The sequence below is a fragment of the Heliangelus exortis genome, chromosome 1, assembly GCF_036169615.1.
Source record: "Heliangelus exortis chromosome 1, bHelExo1.hap1, whole genome shotgun sequence".
In the NCBI taxonomy this organism is placed as follows: domain Eukaryota; kingdom Metazoa; phylum Chordata; class Aves; order Apodiformes; family Trochilidae; genus Heliangelus; species Heliangelus exortis.
The window spans coordinates 196,733,451-196,753,077 of record NC_092422.1 but is presented as its reverse complement, the minus strand read 5'-3'; the positions used below and the strand labels follow the sequence as shown (position 1 = coordinate 196,753,077).

At 53.4% G+C, this 19,627-nt stretch overlaps 1 protein-coding gene and 1 long non-coding RNA gene across 9 annotated transcripts in view; one reads left to right on the top strand and one right to left on the bottom strand.

Moving 5' to 3' along the window:
* Positions 1-6,110: 6,110 nt before the first annotated feature.
* Positions 6,111-8,886, bottom strand: LOC139791700 (uncharacterized). The gene is made up of 3 exons (XR_011723992.1): positions 8,786-8,886; positions 7,494-7,652; positions 6,111-7,294 (listed from the first exon to the last, which is right to left on the bottom strand). It is a non-coding gene; the product is annotated as an uncharacterized lncRNA (long non-coding RNA).
* A 3,894-nt stretch (positions 8,887-12,780) lies between these two features.
* IL15RA (interleukin 15 receptor subunit alpha) overlaps positions 12,781-19,627 on the top strand; it is a 13,220-nt gene continuing 6,373 nt past the window's right edge. For 7 of the 8 annotated variants that reach the window (XM_071734270.1, XM_071734267.1, XM_071734266.1 and 4 more), the window contains exons 1-2: positions 12,781-12,970; positions 19,393-19,587. In XM_071734270.1, the coding sequence (XP_071590371.1) occupies positions 12,898-12,970; positions 19,393-19,587 (268 nt within the window). In that variant the 5' untranslated portion in view covers positions 12,781-12,897. The remainder of the gene's footprint in view (positions 12,971-19,392; positions 19,588-19,627) is intronic. The other variant, XM_071734269.1, reaches the window with a different exon arrangement.

The following is a 19,627-nucleotide window of genomic DNA, read 5'->3' as shown; positions in this document are numbered from 1 at the left end:
GCTGTCCTCATGGTGGAAATTTTACCTCTTCTGAGCAGTTTGCACCCATTACCCCTCATCTTCTCCCTGTGGCTCCTTCTGAAAGGGAAATCTCCACCCTTGCATTGGGGCAAGAAGCCCTAAGGCCACCAACTTTGCCTTCCTCACACATCTCTGTGGTGTCTGCACCCTCAGTGCCAGGATATCTGCTCCCAAAATTAATTAAAATTGGCAAAACCAGAACATGGCACTGTGTGGAGTGGATGGAAGTGCAGACAGAGGTCAAAGCCACATCTTCCCAAATGCCTCTCAGACTCAGGCATCCTGTTTGGGTTTCATTTTCAATGGAAAAAAGTTGTTTATGAGGCTAATTGCTCTGAGACGAGTGGTTTTGGCACAGGCTCACTGGGAAAATCCCTGAAGTTTTGCTGCTGGGGTCTGAGATGGCTGCAAAGGACTTCAAGGCTGCTGAAAAAAAACCAAAAAACAAGTCACAAAGTACCCTGGGACAGAAAGTAAACAATGGTTTGTAACAGGACCAGGGAAAAAACCCAGTTATCTATCCATGCTAAGTATATATATTAAAAATATAAATATATAGAATGTCTTTGTTCATATAAAAATATATAACTATCATATATATCCAGGGATGGTGACTTCACCACTGCCCTGAGCAGCCTGGGTCAGGCCCTCACAACCCTTTCCAAGAAGAAATTGTTCCCAAGCTCCAATCTAAACCTCCCCAGGAGCAACCTGAGGCCATTTCCTCTCATTCTGTTTTTTGTTACTTGGGAGCAGAGACCAAATCTCCAGGCTCCAACCCCCTCAGAAGTTCTCCAGAACCTTCTTCTTCTGCTCCAGACCCTTAGAATTATAGAACAGAGTGCCAGGGGTGGGAAGGGAGCTCTGGAGATGCCCCAGTGCAACCCCCCTGCCCCAGCAGGATCCCCCAGGGCAGCCCACACAGGAACACATCCAGGGGGGTTTGGAAAGGCTCCAGAGAAGGAGACTCCACAACCTCTCTGGGCAGCCTGGGCCAGGGCTCCCTCAGCCTCACCCTCAACAAGTTTCTCCTGCTCATGCTGAGCTGGAACTTCCTCTCTTCTCCCTTCAACCCATTCTTCCTTGGCCTCTCCCTGGCCACCCCCAAAAAGAGATTGGCCCCTTCCTCTTGCCCCCCACCCCTCAGCTCTTGATGGACATTCAGCAGATCCCCTCTCAGCCTTCTCTTCTCCAGCCTCAACAGCCCCAGGCCTCTCACTCTTTCTTCCCAGCACAGATGCTCAAGTCCCTTCCTCACCCTCCCACCTCTCCCTTGGCCTCTCTCCAGTAGATCCCAGTCTCTCCTCAACTGGGGAGCCCCAAACTGGAGCCAGGATTCCAGCTCTGGTCTCCCCAGGGCAGAGCAGAGCAGAGGAGGAGGAGGAGGAGGAGGAGAAGGAGGAGGAGGAGGAGGAGGAGGAGGAGGAGGAGGACAAGAGGGCACATTGCTGACCCCTGGAGAATTCCCTGTCCCCCAGGACTCCATGGAGCTGCTTCCCAGCAGGACATTCCCAGCTCTGTACTGGGGGTTCTATTTCTACACAAACACAGGAGGTGAAAAAGAAAAGGGAAAGGGAAAGAAAAAGGGGAAGGGAGAAAAGGAAAAGGAAAGGGGGAAAGGAAAATGAGAAAAGGAAAAGGGAAAAGGAAAAGGAAAAAAGAAGAGGAAAAGGAAAAGAAAATGAAAAAAGAAAAGGAAAAAGGAAAAGGAAAAAAGGAGAGGAAGAGGAAAAAAAAGAGCAAAAGGAAAAAGAAAAGGAAAAGGAAATTAAAAGGAAGTCACCTCAGCTGAAGCTGGCAATAATTCCCTGTCCCCCAGGACTCCAATGACTTTCTCCATGGAGCTGCTTCCCAGCAGGTCACCTCAGGACCTGTACTGGTGCATTTCAGGACTCTTCCCCTGTTCTTGTTGAACCTCATGAGGTCCTTCTGGGCCCAGCTCTCCAGTCTGTCCAAATCTTGCTGAATGGTTGCACAGCCTTCAGGTCAATCAGCCAGACCTCCCAGTTTTCTAAATAATCATCTTGCTGAGAAGAACTGTCCCTTCATCAGGGTCCCTGATAAAGATGTTGGACCCAGCACTGGTCCCTGGAGTAATTCCAGGTCTCCAGCTGGGCTCTGCACCCCTCTCTGGGCAACGTGCACCTTGTTCTTAATCCATCTCACTGTCCATCCTCTTATCCCACATTCCCTGAGCTTGCTCATGAGGATGTTATGGGAGACAGTGTCAAAAGCCTTCCTGAGGTCCAGCAGGACACCCCCAGCTCTGTACTGGGGGTTGGGGTTATTCCTCCCCAGATGCAGAACTCCACACTTGGGCCTTCCTGAACTTCAGGAGGTTCCCCAGGCTCTGCAGCCTGTCCAGATCCATGTTCTCCCTTCAACCCATTCTTCCTCATCCTCTCCCTGGGCACCCCCAAAAAGAGATTGGCCCCTTCCTCTTGCCCCCCACCCCTCAGCTCTCCCTTAGTACCAAGGTTCTAAGGTGCTGGTACTGAGTACCCAAGGTACTGGTACCTAAGGGCTTGGTTTTCAGTCTCCTCAATGAATGCAGAGGAATCAGACTCAGTGGTGCTGATCCTGCTTTTCCACACAATCCAAAAGCAGAACAAGCTGCATCCCTTCAGCCTGAAGGGAGCTTGAATTACTCTTGGAGTGTGATTAATTTGAGTAATGATTAATTTGTCCAAATCTCCTGACACTCTGCTTGTTTCCAGGTCACTGCATGGAGTCTTCTGTAGGCAAAAAAAAAAAAAAAAAAAAAAAAAAAAATTCCAGTGGTCTCTGTTTGGATGAGAATTTTGCAGTCAGAGTTGTTTGGTTTTCTCTTCCAAGCAGCATAAACATGGACAAGAAGTGGGGCTCCTTGTGGAGAGAAGATGATGAAAATAGTGGAAAAATGGACCAGGTTGGCCAAGGAGGTGGTTGAGGCCTCATCCCTGGAAATATTCAAGGAATATCTGAGGAAGCTCTGAGCATCCTGACCTGACTGGAGGGGTTTGGACTGGGTGACCTTGAGAGGTCCCTTCCAACCCAACTTTTTCTGTGATTCTATGTCTTAATTTTACTACTGTCATAGTATGGAATGGTTTGGGTTGGAATGGACCTTAAAGCTCATCCAATTCCAACCCCTCTCCAAGGGCAGGGACAGCCCAGGGTGCTCAAAGTCCTTGTCCTGGTGGGATGTACTGCTGAGTGAAGCTGAGAGGTGGTGGTACCCTGATAAATAGCCTGGTATGGGAGGAAGGGAGGGAAAAAAGAACCTCCTTGAGGTCTACTGAGGTGTTTCTAAAATCTTAATATTTGAGAGCAGAGATTTGGGATCTGCCACAGGATGAGACCGAGTGGCTTGATCTTTGTACTCCCCTTTTTACAGCAATGAAGGCTCAGGAGTGGAAATCAGGGCAGGGAGATCACTCACCACTTAATGTCACAGGCAAAAAGGACTTCACTTGGGGAAAAAATAGTTTAAAAATAATATATATATGTAGGCAGTAGGTGCCAAGACTTGCCGGGCGATGGGCCCAGACGGTGCTCGCCCCGCCTGGGCCCAGTTGGGGCTGGCCCAGATGCACATGCCCGGGTTCGGCAGGGTGTGGTTCCAGCAGGTCCCAGAACCAGGCGGATTGAAGTTAGTTCACTGATACTAATCCGAACCAGCACTAGCTCGACTGACTCTGCTCATTTTTTCCTTCCTCCAGGGGTGGCGCCGAGGGGGTCACGGCTGGCGTTCTCTCGGCCTCCTCCCCCTCGAAGGGTGGTGCCGAGGGGGTCGCAGTGGGCATTTCCTTCGGGGGAAACGCCTCGGTCTTTCGTAATGGGGCTGCGGCGGTGACAATTGCCACTTCTATTTCGGCTTTCATAAGAGCTAATAGATTGCAAACGACCCGCCAGGTGTTGTCCACACCAATAATGTCGCCGTTGGTCTCCTTATAGCGGAGACTTGCCAGCAGATTATACACCTCCCCCAGAGGTCCCAGGCGGTCTCAGGACCCAGGTAGCGGGGGGGTTCCCGCCTTTCCGCCTGGGCTACAATCTGCTCGGCAACGGCGGTGCCGGTGGGTTTGCTGGCATAGGATCCCATCATCGGTTTTACTGATGTCGATGTCAAAGAAAGAGAAGAAAAGGTTTCTCTTACCCGAATCTTTCAGGGTATCGAACGGTCTGTGGAGAAGGGTCACTTTTGGACGAAACGCTCGGGGAGACGGTTTAGGCCGAAATTGTTGCTCGCATTCTCCACCAGATGTTGCGTGAGGCGAATCTCGCCGTGGGCGCGAGCTCGGTTCGCGAGCAGAGTCAATCGAGCTGGTGCTGGTTCTGATTAGTATCAGAGAACTAACTTCGATCCGCCTGGTTCTGGGACCTGCTCAGGAACCACACCCTGCCGATCCCGGGCATGCGCATCTGGGCCAGCCCCAACTGGGCCCAGGCGGGGCGAGCACCGTCCGGGCCCATCACCCGGCAAGTCCTGGCACCTGCTGCCTATATATATATATAATTTATTATCAATCAAGTCAGAGTAGATTAACGAGAAATAAAAAGTAAATCTTGAAACACCTTCCCCCCCCTACCCATCCTTTCCTCCTGGGCTTAACTTTAATTTTCTCTACCTACTTCCCTACAGTGGCAAGGGGTTCATAGAATCACAGAATCATAAAATCACAGAATCATAGAATCACAGAATCATAAAATCACAGAATCATAGAATCACAGAATCATAAAATCACAGAATCATAAAATCACAGAATCATGGAATGGTTTGGGTTGGACCTTCAAGATCACCCATTTCCACCCCCCCTGCATGGGCAGGGACACCAACCCAGGTGTAAATGACTTTCTGCCCAATTATTTTTACCCCGGGGGGGGGGGGGGGGGGGAAAGGAAAAAGGAAATAAACCCCAAGGTGGTGGATGTTCAGGTGCTTCTAGAAAGTGAGGGCAGAAGGAGCTGTGGGGATTTTCCATCCTCCATCTTCAGAGGAAGGAAAAATGTGAGCAGAATTCATTTTGCTTTCTGAAAAGCCCTCTGGGGATGTTGTTTGCAATCCTGGCCTCCAGCTGGAAATTTTGCAGCCTTGTGTTCCAACAGTGACCACAGTTGTTATTTTTTTCTTGGTATAAGTAACTCCTGCCTCCTAGGACCTCCAAGCATGAAATAAAGGCTTGTGACAAAATTCTCCTCTTTGGGAAAAGGCTGCAATGCTTCTCACCCATCACCCTACAAACCCAGAACTGAAATTCCCCAAAATCAGGAAACCCAGAGAAACCCCAAAGGCACAAAGACCCCTTTTGTGGTTTCATCATTCCAAAAGGAAAAGGAGCTGAATTTCCCCCCAAAAAATCCCAGTGGGGATCCCCTGGGCTGTGCACACCCCAGCTTGCCTCTCATCCAGTTCCTGCTGAATTCCTTGCAGCAAAGTCACAATTCCAGGAACTCCAGCATGGACCAGTTTCTCCATCAAGCTCAGGAACAGCTTTCAGCAAGGCAGGGGCCTCTCCAGAGAGAAGCCACAAGCACAGCAGGGACTCAGACCCATCACTGGGGGGTTCTGGGCAAAAAACCCACTCCTTGTCAACCCATTCTGCTAAGTTAAATCAAAATAATGGGGTTTTTTCAATGTGAATCAACAGGTACAATCTAGAGCAAGTGTGAGTGTGGTGGGCTTCAGCTTGCATCAGAAAATGGCCTTGCCTGCAGATGCTCAGCACTGGATATTCTCCTCCTCCTTTCCTCCTCCTCCTCCTTTCCTCCTCCTCCTCATTTCCTCCTCCTCCTCCTCCTCCTCCTCCTCCTCCTCCTCCTCCTCCTCCTCCTCCTCCTCCCCTCCTTCTTCTCCTTCTCCTTCTCCCTCTCCCTTTCCCTCTCCTTCTCCTTCTCCTTCTTCTCCCCCCCCTCCCTCCTCCCCCTCCTCCTCCTCCTCCTCCTCCTCCTCCTCCTCCTCCTCCTCCTCCTCCTCCTCCTCCTCCTCCTCCTCCTCCTCCTCCTCCTCCTCCTCCTCCTCCTCCCTCTCCCTCTCCCTCTCCTTCTCCTCCTCTCTCCTTCTCCAGGAACATCTGTCAGAGCTGCTAAGAGATGACAGGATTCTTGCCTACATCCCCCCCAAAAAAACCAAAAGCAGATGAACTGTTGGGTCTTTTGATGGATAAAGCATTGTTTCAATTATTCTTAACTGGAAAGTGAGCCCAAAGGAACATTTTTGTCCAGAAAGAAGATTTCTCCTCATCCCTGGTGCCAACATCTTGAAACAAGTAGTTTGCTTCTCTTCCAGAAAGCTGGAGTGTTCTCCAATCCCAGCCTAGAATCCAGCTTTTTCCACTAAAAAAAAAAATCTCCAGTTAAAGAGCTATAATTCATAACACAGCCCTTCCATGTGGGATCATGGAATCATTAAGGCTGGAAAAGACCTTCAGGATCATCCAGCCCAACCACAATCCAACTCCCACAACCTCTGAGCATCTCCTGAAGCACCACATCTGAAGGATGCTTGAACACCTCCAGGGATGGAGACTCCACCACCTCCTGGGCAGCCCATCCCAAAGCCTCACCACTCTTTCAGTAAAGAAATTGTCCCTAATATCCAACCTAAACCCCCCTGGCACAACTGAAACCCATTTCCTCTCATCCTATTGTTGGTTACTTGGAAGAAGAGATATCCTACAGCCAAAGAGAAACAAGCAGAACTCCTCAACTTCCCCAAAAAGCAGCCTAAGGTAAGATGATGGGAGAGAGATCAGCCCAAAAATGGTTTCTCAATTAAAAACAGACAACTCTTTAATTTTTTACCTTGGATAGAGGGTGGTGAAGCCCTTGGAGAAGATGTCAGATCCTAGAACCAGAGAATGGGTTGGGTTGGAAGGGTCTTTTAAAACCATCTGGTCCCAACTTTCCTGCATGGTCAAGGACCCCTTTCTCTATTCCAGGTTGTTCCAAGCCCCATGGGAAGCTCAACTCTTGGTTATTCCCACATCTCACCTCGAGGAATGCTGAAGGGTCCCATCCTTATCTTGGTGCATTTAGGACAAGGTGGGAAGGATCCTTTGATGCTGTGTGTTGGGAGGCAGGGTCCAAAAAGTTCCCCAAGACAAGGGTGAGGCAATAGCTCTGATTTTTGTAAAAAATGTCCAGGTTTGGGCCACCATAATTCTCCAGTTTGGTCAATACAAACTCCCACAGGGTTCTCCTTCTCCAAGTTGAGCTTCAGGAGGGTCCCAAAACTCCTCCCCCAGCACCAGCGATGCCACAAATGAGTTTTCCAGGAATTTTGAAGGAATGGCTGGAGAAGAAGGGAAAAGTCTTCACGGGCTGCATTTTCTTTCCCAAATCCCAGTGTCATTAACCCAAGTTACACCTTGTGTAAGCTGGTTGTGAACTCTAACCTGCTGGTTGCTCATCACGTGAGCCCAACCAGTCCCAGCCCAACCAGAGTACACAGATTAAAGATTGTGAGTGAGATTAAACTCCCCAACACCAACCCCTGCCAGGCTGGGCTCTCCCTTCACTGCTCTGGTTCAGCATTTTCACCTCTGTGGCCCTGAATGTTTCTGGCTGGGATCTTTGTGTGGGTCCTCCTTCTTCTCAAGGTTTCACTCTTTTCTCAGAGAGGTCTCGCTTAGAAGAGCTGTTAAAAGAGTCTTAGAAGAGTCTGAGATGATAATAATAATAATCATCATCATCATCATCATTATGGGGGTGTGGGGTGAGGAGAAGCTCAAGAGAGGCATCAAACCCCCCATGTCCTGGGCTGCATCCCCAGCAGTGTGAGCAGCAGGGCCAGGGAGGGGATTGTCCCCCTCTGCTGGGCTCTGGGGAGCCCCCCCTGGGGTAAAGCTGTGTCCAGCTCTGGGGTCCCCAGCAGCAGAAGGACACGGAGCTGTTGGAGCCAGTGCAGAGGAGGCCCTGGAGCTGCTGGGAGGGCTGGAGCAGCTCTGCTCTGGAGCCAGGCTGAGAGAGTTGGGGGTGTTGAGGCTGGAGAAGAGAAGGATCCCATGGGGAGACCTTAGAGCACCTTCCAGTGCCTGAAGGGGCTCCAGGAAAGCTGGGGAGGGACTTGGGACAAGGGCCTGGAGGGATGGGACCCTCCGAGGGGGAAGGGTTTCCAGCTGGGAGAGGGGAGATGGAGAGGAGATCTTGGGCAGGGAGGGAGGGAGGGAGGGAGGGAGGGAGAAATTGTTTGGGGTGAGGGTGCTGAGCTTTAGAACCAGGTTGCCCAGGAAAAGAGTCTCTGCCCCATCCCTGGCAGTGTTCAAAGCCAGGTTGGATGGGGCTTGGAGCAATCTGGGAGGGAGGTGTCCCTGCCCATGGCAGGGGGGTTGGAATGAGCTGAGCTTTCAGTTCTCTTACAACCCAAACCATTCCAGGATTCTGTTTCTTGGGCAGGGAGGGAGGGAGAAATTGTTTGGGGTGAGGGTGCTGAGCCCCTGGGTGCCCAGGTTGCCCCCAGAAGCTGTGGCTGCCCCATCCCTGGCAGTGTCTCAGGTCAGGTTGGATGGGGCTTGGAGCCCCCTGGGCTGGTGGGAGGTGTCCCTGCCCATGGAAAGGGTTTGGAATGAGCTGAGCTTTGAGGTCCCTCCCAACCCAACCCATTCTCTCACCTGATGAATTGATTGATGGAATTTACAGGAGGAGGGGCAGCCAGGGACCTCTCCCACAGGACCAGGTTGCTCAGAGTTTGCTTCCCACACCACCCTGGTTGTGGTTTTGATGTCCCCACGGTCACCACAACCCCAACCCCACCCCCCATGGGCTGCATTTGCCCCTTCCTCACCTTTTTGGGTCGTCTCAGCACTTGGTGTGTCCGGGTGCTCGTGGGTGGGGTTTTGGGGTGGAAAACTTGGGTCTCCTTCAAGAAAACACAACAGGGAGACAGCATCAAGAGCAGCTGGTGGGAGGTGTCCCTGCCTGTGATAAATGACTGAGTCTCTGGTAGCAACAAATGAGATTTAGTTTTATTCAGGTGACTAAAGACAAACAGCTCTGGGTTCCTGGGGAGTCTCTGCCCCACTCACACACTAAAGTTTAACCTTTTGCTTTATATTCCACACTTCAATACCTATTCATAAGTGTTCTAATATGTATTCATGACTATTCTAGGAATAGGCTGGGTTATGTTTAGTAGCTCTTGGCAGAGATTTGTCTTCAAAGCATTTTGAAGGCCCTTTGCTTCATCTCTGGGGGTCTTTTTGACCCCCATCTGGTGGTTGCTGGATGAAGTCAGCAGTCTGCCTCAGTTTTCCCTCTCCTTAACCTTGGATTCCACACACAGAATCATAGAATCCTAGAATTGGCTGAGCCCCCAAATGGCCCTTCAGAAGAACCTGAGGATGAGGTTTGTGGTGATGAAGTCTCTGGAGGATCAGCTGCCAGCAGATGGGATCTTATGATCAGAAAAGCAAAATCTGGGGCTGCCCCATCCCTGGCAGTGTCTCAGGTCAGGTTGGATGGAGCTTGGAGCCCCCTGGGCTGGTGGGAGGTGTCCCTGCCCATGGAAGGGCTTTGGAATGAGCTGATCCTGAAGGTCTCTTCCAACCCAACCCATTCTGGATCTGGAAATGGGGAAGCAATGTGAGCTGCTGGTGCTTGCCCTCCCAGGCCATGTTTCTCAGTGCTTTCAGGTGCCTCTGCCTGTCCCAGGGATTATTCATAGAATCCTAGAATCCTAGAACTGGCTGGGTTGGAAGGGACCTCAGAGCTCATCAAGTCCAACCCTTGATCCACTCCCACTGCAGTTCCCAGCCCATGGCACTGAGTGCCACATCCAGGCTCTTTGGAAATATCTCCAGGGATGGAGAATCCACCCCTTCCCTGGGCAGCCCATTCCAATGGCTGAGCACCCTCTCCAGAAAGAAATTCTTTCTAATGTCCAACCTAAACCTCCCCTGGCACAACTTGAGGCCTCTTGTGCCCTCTTGTCTTGCTGAGAGTTGCCTGGGAAAAGAGCCCAACCCCCCCCTGGCTCCAACCTCCTTTCAGGGAGTTGTGGAGAGTGATTTCCCTTCCTCCCCAGGGAAAATTGTGGGAGACAGAATCCCAGAATTATCCAGCTTGGAAATGACCTCTGAGAGCATCAACTCCAACCTTTAATCCACAACCACCCCAGAGCACTCAGTGCCACGTTCAGCCCCTTCTTAAAAACCTCCAGGGATGGAGAATCCACCCCTTCCCTGGGCAGCCCATTCCAATGGCTGAGCACCCTCTCCAGAAAGAAATTCTTTCTCATGTCCAACCTAAACCTCCCCTGGCACAACTTGAGACCTCTTGTGCCCTCTTGTCTTGCTGAGAGCTGCCTGGGAGCAGAGCCCAACCCCCATGCACAACAGGACCCCCACTGGAGCCTTCCTTAGGGTACAGGAACTGTGGGTCTCTTTTTTCCTGCTCCCCTAAACCTTGGAGTTGCACAGGGCAAGGTCACATCTCATCCTCCTGAATCAACATCCTGCACATTCACATCACCCCCTCCTACCTCTAGTATCTCACCCCCTCCTCCTGCCCCCAGGATTGCAACCTTCCCCCCCCCAGCTCCCTCAGTACTGCACCCCTCCCAGATATCTGCACCCCCCTGCCCCTTGCTTCCCCTGCTATTGCACCACCCTGGACACCCAGGGTTGCATCCCCCCCCCCACTATTCCATCCCCCCCCCACTATTGCATCCCCCCTGCTATTGCACCCCCCCCAGTACTGCATCCCCCCACTGTTGCATCCCCCCCCATTATTGCACCCCCCACTATTGCATTCCTCCATTATTGCATCTCCCCATTATTGCACCCCCCCCATTATTGCATCCCCCCCAGTACTGCATCCCCCCCACTATTCCATCCCCCCCATTATTGCATCTCCCCCTATTGCACCCCCCCATTATTGCATCCCCCCCTTTCCATTCCATCCCCCCAACTATTCCATCCCCTCCCACTATTGCACCCCCCCACTATTGCATCCCCTCACTATTGCACCCCCCCACTATTGCATCCCCCCCATTATTGCATCCCCCCACTATTGCACCCCCCCCCATTATTGCATCCCCCCTATTCCATCCCCCCCCACTATTCCATCCCCCCCACTATTGCACCCCCCCATTATTGCATCCCCCCCATTATTGCATCCCCCCACTATTGCACCCCCCATTATTGCATCCCCGCAGTATTGCACCCCCCCCATTATTGCATCCCCCCCAACTATTGCACCCCCCCCATTATTGCATCCCCCCCCATTATTGCACCCCCCCATTATTGCATCCCCCCCACTATTGCATCCCCCCATTATTGCACCCCCCCATTATTGCATCCCCCCCCACTATTGCATCCCCCCCACTATTGCACCCCCCCAATGATTGCATCCCCAGTACTGCATCCCCCCACTATTGTATCATCCCCCCCCCATCAGTTATCTCAGCGCCCCCTTCTTCCCCCAGTATTACATCCCCACCCCGATATTGCACACCCCCCCAGAGTATCCCCCACCTCATTATTGCATCCTCCAGGTATCCAACCTCCCCCCCCACACACTATTACCCTCCCCCCCCATATTCCACACCCCCCCCCAGGTATCCCCCATCCTATCCCCTGTATTACACCCCCACCCCGATATTGCAATCCCCTGGAGTTGCAACCCCCCCCCCCGATATTGCAACCCCCTCATCTCACTATTGCATCCCCCCAAGTATCCACCCCCCTCCCCGCTAGTTCCTCCCCCCCCCTTCCATATTGCACCCCCTCACCCACTCCCTCAGTATTACACCCCCACCCCGATATTTCAACCCCCCAGGAGCATCCAATCCCCCCCCTCTGTATTGCATCCCCCCAGGCATCCGCCCCCCACCCCGCTATTACCCTCCCCCCCTCCCTATTTCAACCCCCCCAGGTATTCCCCGTCCCATCCCCCGCTATTACACCCCCACCCCGATATTCCGCCCCCCCCCCGGAGTATCCCCCCACTCCATAATGCATCCCCCCACCCCTCCACCCCGTTATTTCTCCTCCCCCCCTCTGCATTGCATCCCCCCCCATATATCCCCCCATCCCATCCCCCCGCTATTACACCCCCACCCCCGATATCCCCCCCCCCGAGTATCCCCCATCTCGTTATTGCATCCCTCCAGGTATCCGCCCCCCACCCCTCTATTTCTCCTCCCCTCGTCCACACCCGTGTATCCCCCCATCCCATCCCATCCCATCCCATCCCCCGCTATTACACCCCCACCCCGATATCCCCCCCCGAGTATCCCCCATCTCGTTATTTCATCCCCCCAGGTATCCGCCCCCCACCCCTCTATTTCTCCTCCCCCCCGTCCCCCCCCGTGTATCATCCCCCCATCCCATCCCATCCCATTCCACCCCATCCCATCCCCCGCTATTACACCCCCCCCCCGATATCCCCCCCCCCCCCCGAGTATCCCCCATCTCATTATTGCATCCCCCCAGGTATCCGCCCCCCACCCCTCTATTTCTCCTCTCCCCATCTGCACTGCTCCCCCCCCATATATCCCCCCATCCCATCCCATCCCATCCCATCCCATCCCATCCCATCCCATCCCCCACTATTACACCCGCCACCCCGATATTCCCCCCCCCCCCGGGGTATCCCACTCCCCCTCGCGTACCGCCCCCCTCCCCACGGTGGGGATGGTGGGGGTGGGTGGGATGGATCCCCCCCCATTCCCCGCGTTCCCACCCCGACCCCCCCATCCCGGCAGGGCGGTCCCACCCCACCCCTCCCCGTTCCGTTCCCCCCCTTCCCCCCCCGCTCCCCGGTTCCGAAAGCGAAACCGAAAGGCAGGGGGAGGGCTGCGGAGCGGGCAGCGGCGGGGGGCGGCGGGGCCACTCCGCGGAGCCCCCCCGGGAGCCCTGAGCCCCCTCCCCCGGCTCCAGCCCCGGCCCCCGGTCCATGGCGTGGCGGCTGCTGCTCCTGCTCTTCGGTACCGTCTCCGTTCCGCTGCCCCGGGCCGCCGCCGACACCGGTAAGAACCGAGCCTTTCGGCACCCCGAACCGCGGCCGCCGTCCCCCGAAACCTCCCCGGGGTGTCCGGGATACTCCTTGGGGTCTCCATCGCATCCACAGGGTGCCCGGGATACTCCTTAGGGTGTCCATCCCATTTCCAGGTGCCCGGGATCCTCCTTGGGGTGCCCACACTGCACCTGGGAGTGCCCAGGATACTCCTTAGGGTGTCCATCCCATTTCCAGGGTGCCCGGGATCCTCCTCGGGGTGTCCACTCCATCCCCGGGGTGCCAAGGATACTCCTTGGGGTGCTCATCCCATCCCTGGGGTGCCCGGGATCCTCCTCGGGGTGTCCACCCCATCTCCAGGGTGCCCGGGATACTCCTTAAGGTGTCCACACTGCACCTGGGAGTGCCTGGGATACTCCTTAGGGTGCCCACCCCATCCCCAGGTGCCTGGGATACTCCTTGGGGTGCTCATCCCTCCCCTGGGGTGCCCAGGCCTGCTCCTTGGGGTGTCCACCCCATCTCTAGGGTGCCAGGGTTATTCCTTAGGGTGTCCACACTGCACCTCGGGGTGCCCAGGATACTCCTTAGGGTGTCCACCCCACCCCCAGGATGCTCAGGATACTCCTTAGGGTGTCCCCACTGGACCTCAGGTGCCCAGGCTGCTCCTTAGGGTGTCCACCCCATCTCCAAGGTGCAAAGGATACTCTTTGGGGTATCCACCCCATCCCTGGGGTGCCCAGGATACTCCTTGGGGTGCTCATCCCATCCCTGGGGTGCCCAGGATACTCTTTGGGATGCCCACCCTATTCCCAGTTTGCCCGAGGTTCTCCTTGGGTTTATATCCCTGGGGTCCTCAGGATCCTCCTTAGGGTGTCCACCCATCCCATCCCCCGGTATAACACCCCCACCCCAATATTGCACCCCCAGAGTATCCCCAGGGTGCCCAGGATACTCCTTAGGGTGCCCACCCCCATCCCCAGGGTGCCAAGGATACTCCTTGGGGTGCTCATCCCTCCCCTGGGGTGCCCGGGCTGCTCCTTGGGGTGTCACCCCATTTCCAGGGGTGCCAAGGATACTCCTTGGGGTGCTCTTCCCATCCCTGGGGTGCCCAGGATACTCCTTGGGGTGCTCTTCCCATCCCTGGGGTGCCTGGGATACTCTTTGGGATGCCCACCCCACTTCCAGGGGTGCCCAGGGTACTCCTTGGGGTGCTCATCCCTCCCCTGGGGTGCCTGGGCTTCTCCTTGGGGTGTCACCCCATTTCCAGGGACACCCAAGATGCTCCTTGGGGTGCTCATCCCATCCCTGGGGTGCCCGGGATACTCTTTGGGGTGCCCACCCCATTTCCAGGGGACACCCAGGATACTCCTTGGGGTGCTCATCCCATCCCTGGGGTGCCTGGGATACTTCTTAGGGTGCCCACCCCATTTCCAGGGGTGCCCAGGATACTCCTTGGGGTGCTCTTCCCAACCCTGGGGTGCCCGGGATACTTCTTAGGGTGCCCACCCCATTTCTGGGGGTGCCCAGGATACTCCTTGGGGTGCTCATCCCATCCCTGGGGTGCCCGGGCTGCTCCTTGGGGTGTCACCTCATTTCCAGGGACACCCAGGATGCTCCTTGGGGTGCTCATCCCATCCCTGGGGTTCCCAGGATACTCCTTAGGGTGCCCATCCCATCCCCAGGGTGCCCGGGATACTTTTTGGGGTGCCCACCCCATTCCTGGGGTTCCCGGGCTGTTCCCTGGGGTGCCCACACTCCGTCCTTCCGTTCCCTTTGCACCCCCCTGGGTGCCCCCCCCTGTCCCCAATGTCCCCACCTGCACCCAGGGGGGATTTGTGGGGTCTGTGAGATGGACCCACAGGAGCTGCAACACAAGGGGGCTCCACGGACTGTGGTCACCAAACCAGGAATGGCACCAAAACAGGAATGGCACCAAACCAGGAATGTCACCAAAATGGGAATGTCACCAAAATGGGAATGGCACCAAACCAGGAATGGCACCAATCCAGGAATGGCCACCAAAACGGGAATGTCACCAATCCAGGAATGTCACCAAAATGGGAATGGCACCAAAATGGGAATGTCACCAATCCAGGAATGTCAATAATCCAGGAATGTCACCAATCCAGAATGTCACTAAAACAGGAATGTCACCAAAACAGGAATGTCACCAAACCTGGAATGCCACCAAAACAGGAATGTCAGATCAGAACAGAAATGCCACCAATCCAGGAATGTCACCAAACCTGGAATGCCACCAAAATGGGAATGTCACCAAACCTGGAATGTCAGATCAGAACAGGAATGGCACCAAACCACAAATGGCACCAAGCCAGGAATGTCACCAAACCTGGAATGCCACCAACTCAAGAATATCAGATCAGAACAGGAATGCCACCAATCCAGGAATGTCACCAAAACAGGAATGTCAGATGAGAGCAGGAATGGCACCAAAACGGGAATGTCACATCAGACAGAGCAGGAATGCTACCAAACCAGGAATGTCACGTCAGATCAGGAAGGTCACCAACCCAGGAATGTCACCAAACCTGGCATGTCCCATCAGAACAGGAGTGTCACCAATCCAGGAGTGTCACCAATCCAGGAATGTCAAATCAGACCGGAAAAGTCATCACATCAGGAATGCCACCAAACCTGGAATGTCACCAAAACAGGAATGTTAGATCAGACCAGGAATGTCACCAGACCTGGGATGTCACATCAGACCAGGAATGTCACCAATCCAGGAATGTCACCAAACCTGGGATGTCACCAATCCAGGAATGTCACCAATCCAGGAATGTCACCAAACCTGGGATGTCACCAAGCCTGGGATGTCACCAAACCTGGGATGCCACCTCGTGTCACTTTCCCACCTTCTGGACAAATGTCCCTCAGTCCCAGCGAGGAGCAGCCGGCAGCCCCCGAACCCCCCCGAACCCCCCAGGAGCTGCTGAATTGGGAAAAACCGCGGGAATGGGGAAGGGGTCGGGAGGCAGAGGAGCGGGAATGGGGGAGGAGCAGAGCTCGGAGCAGCCTCAGAACCTCCCGGTTCCGATGGAGCTCGGGGAGCGGCGGTGCCGCGGGCAGCGCGTTGGGGGTTGGGGTTCGGGTTGGGGTTTGGGGTTGGGATTTGGGGTTTGGGAAGAGGAGGAACCCGCGGGGATGGGAAGGGAACCGTCCCGGGGGGGCTGAGGAGCTGCTGCCCTCCCGTGGGTCGGAACCGGCACCACGCCCGGCCCGGCCCGGCTGGCAGAGGCTGAAGAGTGGCTCAGGATGTGATTTAGTGGTGGGTTTTTTGTTTTTTTTTTTTTTTTTTGTCCCTATTGATTTTAATGATTTCTATTTAATTTTTTTATTTTTAAATTTTATTTATTTTAAAAATTATTTTCTTTATTTAATTATTTATTTATTAAACTTTTACTTATTTTCATTATTTCTTTATTTGATCACATCTTTATTTTATGTTTTTTTATTTATTTATTTATTTATTTTATATTTCAGTTTATTTTTGGTTTATTTTTAAAAATTATTATCTATTTTTAAACTTAATTCTTGTTTGTCTCTTTTTAGTTAATTTATATTTAATTATTTATACGTTTATTAATTATTATTTTCAATTTTTTAATTTATTTTTACTTGTTTATTTTACTTGTTAATTTATTTTTATTTGTTTATTTATTTTAAATTTTTAAAATTTTTTTAAAATTATTTTTTATCTATTTATTTATTCTCTGGACTTTGCTGTTTCTGATGACTCCTCCATATTTACTCATTTCTGTTCTGGATCTGGGTGGTTCTGATCACTCCTCCCCTGTTGCCCATCACCATCCCCTGGGATTTCTCCTCTTTCCTTCCACTTTTATTTTTGCTCTGATGCTTTCTGTTTTTCTCTTATTTGGTTCCCTCCTCCCTCATCCCTGCCTCTTTTTTTTTTCACCCATCATTTCACCCTCACCAAGCTGTGGATGGAATTTCTTCCTGGGTAAGGAAAAAACCCTCCATTCTTTTCTTCGTTTTTTGCTTTTTTTTTTTTTTTTTGTCAGGTCTGTATTTGGATTTTTTTTCCAGGTGCCTCCACACACAGCGAGCAGCATTGCTCTTGGATTGTCCTGGAATCCTGGACTGGTTTGGGTTGGAAGAGAACTGAAAGCTCAGCTCATTCCAACCCCCCTGCCATGGGCAGGGACACCTCCCTCCCAGATTGCTCCAAGCCCCATCCAACCTGGCTTTGAACACTGCCAGGGATGGGGCAGAGACTCTTTTCCTGGGCAACCTGGTTCTAAAGCTCAGCACCCTCACCCCAAACAATTTCTCCCTCCCTCCCTCCCTCCCTGCCCAAGATCTCCTCTCCATCTCCCCTCTCCCAGCTGGAAACCCTTCCCCCTCGCAGGGTCCCATCCCTCCAGGCCCTTGTCCCAAGTCCCTCCCCAGCTTTCCTGGAGCCCCTTCAGGCACTGGAAGGTGCTCTGAGGTCTCCCTGAACCCTTTTCTTTAAAGCAGCCTCATCTTCCAGCAGCACTTTAATGAGCACAGTGTCTGTTCCCTTCAGGCTTCTCCTGAAGAGCTTTGGGAATTTCACAGAATCCTGGAATGGTTTGGGTTGGAAGGGACCTCAAAGCTCATCCAGTCCCAACCCCTGCATGGGCAGGGACACCTCCCACCAGCCCAGGGGGCTCCAAGCCCCATCCAACCTGACCTGAGACACTGCCAGGGATGGGGCAGCCACAACTTCCTTGGACAACCTGGGCCAGGCTCTCCCCACCCTCAAATTCCAGAATTTCCTCCCCATCTCCAACCTCAATCTCCCCTTTCTCTCCAAGTTTTAACCCATTTCCCTTCTCCTCTCCCTACCCCCCCGTGTCCAAAGCCCTCCCCCAGCTTTCTTGGAGCCCCTTCAGATATTGGAAGGTTGCTCTGAGCTCACCTGGGAGCCTCCTCTTCTCCAGGCTGAACAACCCCAATCCCTCAGCCTGGCTTCCCAGGGAGGTGCTCAGCCCTCTGAGCATTTGAGTGGCTCTGCTCTGGACACCTTCCAGGAGCTCTGTGTCCTTCTGCTCTTGGGGACTCCACAACTGGACACAGAGCTCCAGGTGGGGTCTCAGCAGAGCAGAGCAGAGGGGAGAATCCCCTCCCTTGACTTTCTGTCTCTGCTTCTTTGGATGCAGCCCAGGACCTGCTTGGTTTCTGGGCTGTCAGCACACACTGAGGGCTCACCTTGAGCTTCTGGGACACCCCCACCCCCAAATCCCCCAACACATCCCATCCATGGATTGCTCCATCCTGTCCATACCTCCCATCCATGCATCCAACTGTGGTGATAGGACAAGGGGCAGTGGTTTTAAATTACAGAAAAATAGGTTTAGAGTGGGTGTTAGGAACAAGTTCTTTACCTTGAGGGGGGTGGAACAAAACCAGGGTGCCCAGGGAGGTGGTTGAGGCCTCATCCCTGGGGATTTCCAAGGCTTGAGGAGGCTCTGAGCACCCTGATCTGGTTGGGGGTGTCCCTGCTGACTGCAGGGGTTGGACTGGGTGACCTTGAGAGGTCCCTTCCAACCCAAATCATTCCATGATTCTATGATCCCTCCAACCTGCCCATCCATCCCATCCCATCCATGGATTGTTCCATCCCATCCTCAACGTGCCTTTTGCTCCATCCTGTGGATTTCTCCAGCTGCTTGGATGTTGCTTTATCCCCCTGAGCATCCCTGTGCTGCAGCATCAGCTCCCCACAGCATCTCAGGTGGGGAGGGCAGGAGCTGAGGGATCAGGAAGGATCTGGGTGCAGGAACAACCCTGGGGGCAACCAAGGAACTTTCTCCATTGCACTGGAAAAAAAAGTGGAATTCTGACACTCATTTGCAACACCAACCTCAAGGCAAGACCAGGAAGGAAGCAGAGAGGCCTCCTGGGCTTCAGAAGAGCTTTAACTCATCCCCCATCACCACCTCGTGCTGAAGATTTTAGCCACCTCTGGTGGGGAAAAAAACCTGGGAAGTGGTTGGAGGACTCAAGCACCACTTGGACTTTTTCATGGAAAGCAAGAATTACAAAAAAAAAAAAAAAAAAAAAAAGGGGGGGGGGAATGGTGATGTGGGACCAGGCTGGTGACTGCAGGGAGGGGAAATTCTGCAAAAAGTCTTTGTTGACCAACAGAGCTCCTGCAAAGGTGGTGGAATTGGAGCTTTCTCCTTCTCCATCCCCTGTGGGCAGCCCCAGCCACCTCACCACTGACTTTTTACAGCCTGGATGAAGCTCTCTGAGTTTTGGGACAGCACCAAATCCCCCATTCCCACCCCCTGGTAGGACGTGTCCCCCGGGTTTGTCCTTCAGCCCAGCGAGCTGGATCTCCATGTTCCTCATCTCCCTGGGATGATCTTCACCTCTTTATTCCCTTCATAATTTTTTGTGGTTTTTTTTTTTTTTCCCCTCCAGCAGGATGCAGCCACCCCAAGGAGGTGCCCAACGCCCACATCCAGGTGGGCAACACCACTCAGCTCAACACCCTCCTGCGCTACACCTGCAACCCGGGCTACAAGAGGAAAGCTGGGACCTCCAACCTCATCCAGTGTGTCCTCCCCCAGGGCTCCACACAACCAGCCTGGACCCCCCCCATGCTCCAATGCATCCGTAAGGCCCCTCCCGTATCCACAGGGATGAGGGATGGAAG